Source organism: Penaeus vannamei, unplaced genomic scaffold (assembly GCF_042767895.1).
Source record: "Penaeus vannamei isolate JL-2024 unplaced genomic scaffold, ASM4276789v1 unanchor289, whole genome shotgun sequence".
Classification (NCBI taxonomy): Eukaryota; Metazoa; Arthropoda; class Malacostraca; order Decapoda; family Penaeidae; genus Penaeus; species Penaeus vannamei.
The window spans coordinates 1-2,500 of NW_027213293.1; the positions used below are offsets into that span (position 1 = coordinate 1).

Below are 2,500 nucleotides of genomic sequence, written 5' to 3' on the forward strand. Positions count from 1 at the left end.
TTCCCCCTTTGGAGAATGCTACCTACAGCGCGCTCCCGGAAATGTCATTGGTTTGGCATCATTAGCAGAGTTTATCTTTGTTATCTGATTTGCTATAGGCTCTTCTTTTACGATTTTATGAAAAAAATCGTGTATTTATAAAATACTTTTTTTTTCTTATGCATTTTCGTCTCATATGTTACAAAACTGAAAGAATTGATCATCATGACTGAGATATAAAAATCAGCCATAGAAATATGCTGACAATAATTTTTGAAGGAACAGGATAAGAACACGAGAGAGACGGAGCCACGCAGGCCAGGACGTGCTAGTAACATCCGCGCCCTTGCTCACCTTGTCCGGGGAGTTGAGGAGGTCCCTGGTGGTGATGAGGAGGTGCTCCACGGGGATCCTTCCCGCCGCGTAGTCGCTCACCACCTCCTTGAGGCGTGCGTGGTGGCCTCGGCCCAACATCCGTTGGGACTTCTCCTCGATCATCGCCAGCGTCGCCTCCATGTTCTCCGCCGACGTCTCTCCGCTGTGTGTGGGGCGGGGCGTTAGTGTGCTGTTCGATGCTGCTGGAACGGGGGAGGAGGGGGCAGGGGCAGGATTCGGGGAGGTTCAAGCACTTGAACCGGTCTCGAGATTAGAAACAAGAATGCAGTATAAAAAGAATTTCGTGAAAGGAGAAAAAGCAGGCGAAATAATGCGTTCTCACGGTCGCCACGAAAAAGACAAGCGCCCGGGGGCAGGAGAACGCCCGCACGCCCGCGGACATTACGGCCTCTCGTGGGTCTTTCCGAGATCACAGACAAAAAAACGCCAGCGCGGATCCAGGCGCCGCCGATGTCTGAAAGCCTCTCTCCGGCGCCTCGCAGTGTACTGCTGTCGAGGGAGGGGGCGAGCGCGAAGGGCTCGGGGGGACTGATATTAATAGAAAGCCCCCGAGGGTGTACCCTGAGTGGGCTTAATGGTGGAACTTTGTCAAGATGTGAAGAATGAAGAGCGCGTCTAACTCAAAAGGTTACGGACGAATGTTGGCATCTGTGGGAGACTAATTCTTTCCTCGCCGCTTCCATTACTCCGGAGAGAATGAGGCGGTGAGGAAGGGGGTGGGAGAAAGGGGGTGAAGGAGGAGGGAGGGGGGGAGGAGTAACCTTTGCTGATTTCTCATGAGTCCAAAAAATCGTTTCGGATTCGGAATCCTAATTAATCCATGGCAGTGAAAGTTCTTTGAGGTACAAAATTTATAGAGACGCTCGAGAGCACCGCGATGAATTTCGGCGTTTGACGACCTCATGAATTCTTCTATTAAAACACTAAACTTATGGGCGAGAACATCTACGACACAAACTCGTAGGCGGGAACAGAAGAGTTTCTTTTAGCGTTAAAGTCGGATGAGTCGAGTTTTGTTCAGAACAGCTGGTCGCGTCCACAGTCGGACTACATAGAAGGCAACGCGGGATTCCCTCTCGTGCTATAATCATTTTAGGGAAAAAAAAAAGATTCGGGAAAGGAAATCTGACTCTAGAGCATAAAACAATAGAAGGGTAACGAAACTCAAGTAAGTATGATACAGATAAATTCCTAATGTAAAACAAAACTAAATACAATAAAACGAAAATAATAACATCAATAAACCAGAAAAAAAAATAAAAAAATAAAGAAGATCAACGGACGTAGAAGAAATACGGATGACGAAGGAGAAAGGGAAGGCACGAAAAAAAGAAAACAAGAAACGAATGCACGAAAAGGAGGGCGAGGAGAGCGCCCGCGAAGCGACCGCGATCACCGAAAAAGGGGGGCGGGGGGAGGGGGGAAAAAGGGGAAAAAAGGGGAAAAAAGGGGGGGGGGAGGAAGGGGGGAGGAGGAAGGGAACAAAGGGGAATAAAGGAGGAGCTGGGGAGGACGGAGGAAGAGGAGGAAGGGAAACAAAGGGGAATAAAGGAGGAGCTGGGGAGGACGCAGGAAGAGGAGGAAGGGAAACAAAGGGGAATAAAGGAGGAGCTGGGGAGGACGGAGGAAGAGGAGGAAGGGAAACAAAGGGGAATAAAGGAGGAGCTGGGGAGGACGGAGGAAGAGGAGGAAGGGAAACAAAGGGGAATAAAGGAGGAGCTGGGGAGGACGCAGGAAGAGGAGGAAGGGAAACAAAGGGGGGGAAAAAAGAAAGGGGCTGGGGGGGACGGAGGAAGAGGAGGAAGGGAAACAAAGGGGAATAAAGGAGGAGCTGGTGAGGACGGAGGAAGAGGAGGAAGGGAACAAAGGGGTATAAAGGAGGAGCTGGGGAGGACGGAGGAAGAGGAGGAAGGGAACAAAGGGGAAAAAGAAAGGGGCTGGGGAGGACGGAGGAAAGGAGGAAGGGAAACAAAGGGGAAAAAAAGGGGAGCTGGGGGGGAGGAGGAAGAGGGGGAAGGGAAACAAAGGGGGAAAAAAGGGAGCGGGGGGGGGACGCAGGAAAGGAGGGGGAAACAAAGGGGAATAAAGGAGGAGCTGGGGAGGACGGGGAAGGGGGAGGAAGGGA

General features: G+C 51.0%; 1 protein-coding gene across 1 annotated transcript in view; it reads right to left on the reverse strand.

Moving 5' to 3' along the window:
• Positions 1 to 333: 333 nt before the first annotated feature.
• Positions 334 to 2,500, reverse strand: part of LOC113813952 (whirlin) — a gene marked incomplete at its 3' end in the record, with an annotated part of 8,220 nt that continues 6,053 nt past the window's right edge. Inside the window, exon 3 of the mRNA XM_070119509.1 lies at positions 334 to 517. Within this exon, the coding sequence (XP_069975610.1) occupies positions 334 to 517 (184 nt within the window). The remainder of the gene's footprint in view (positions 518 to 2,500) is intronic.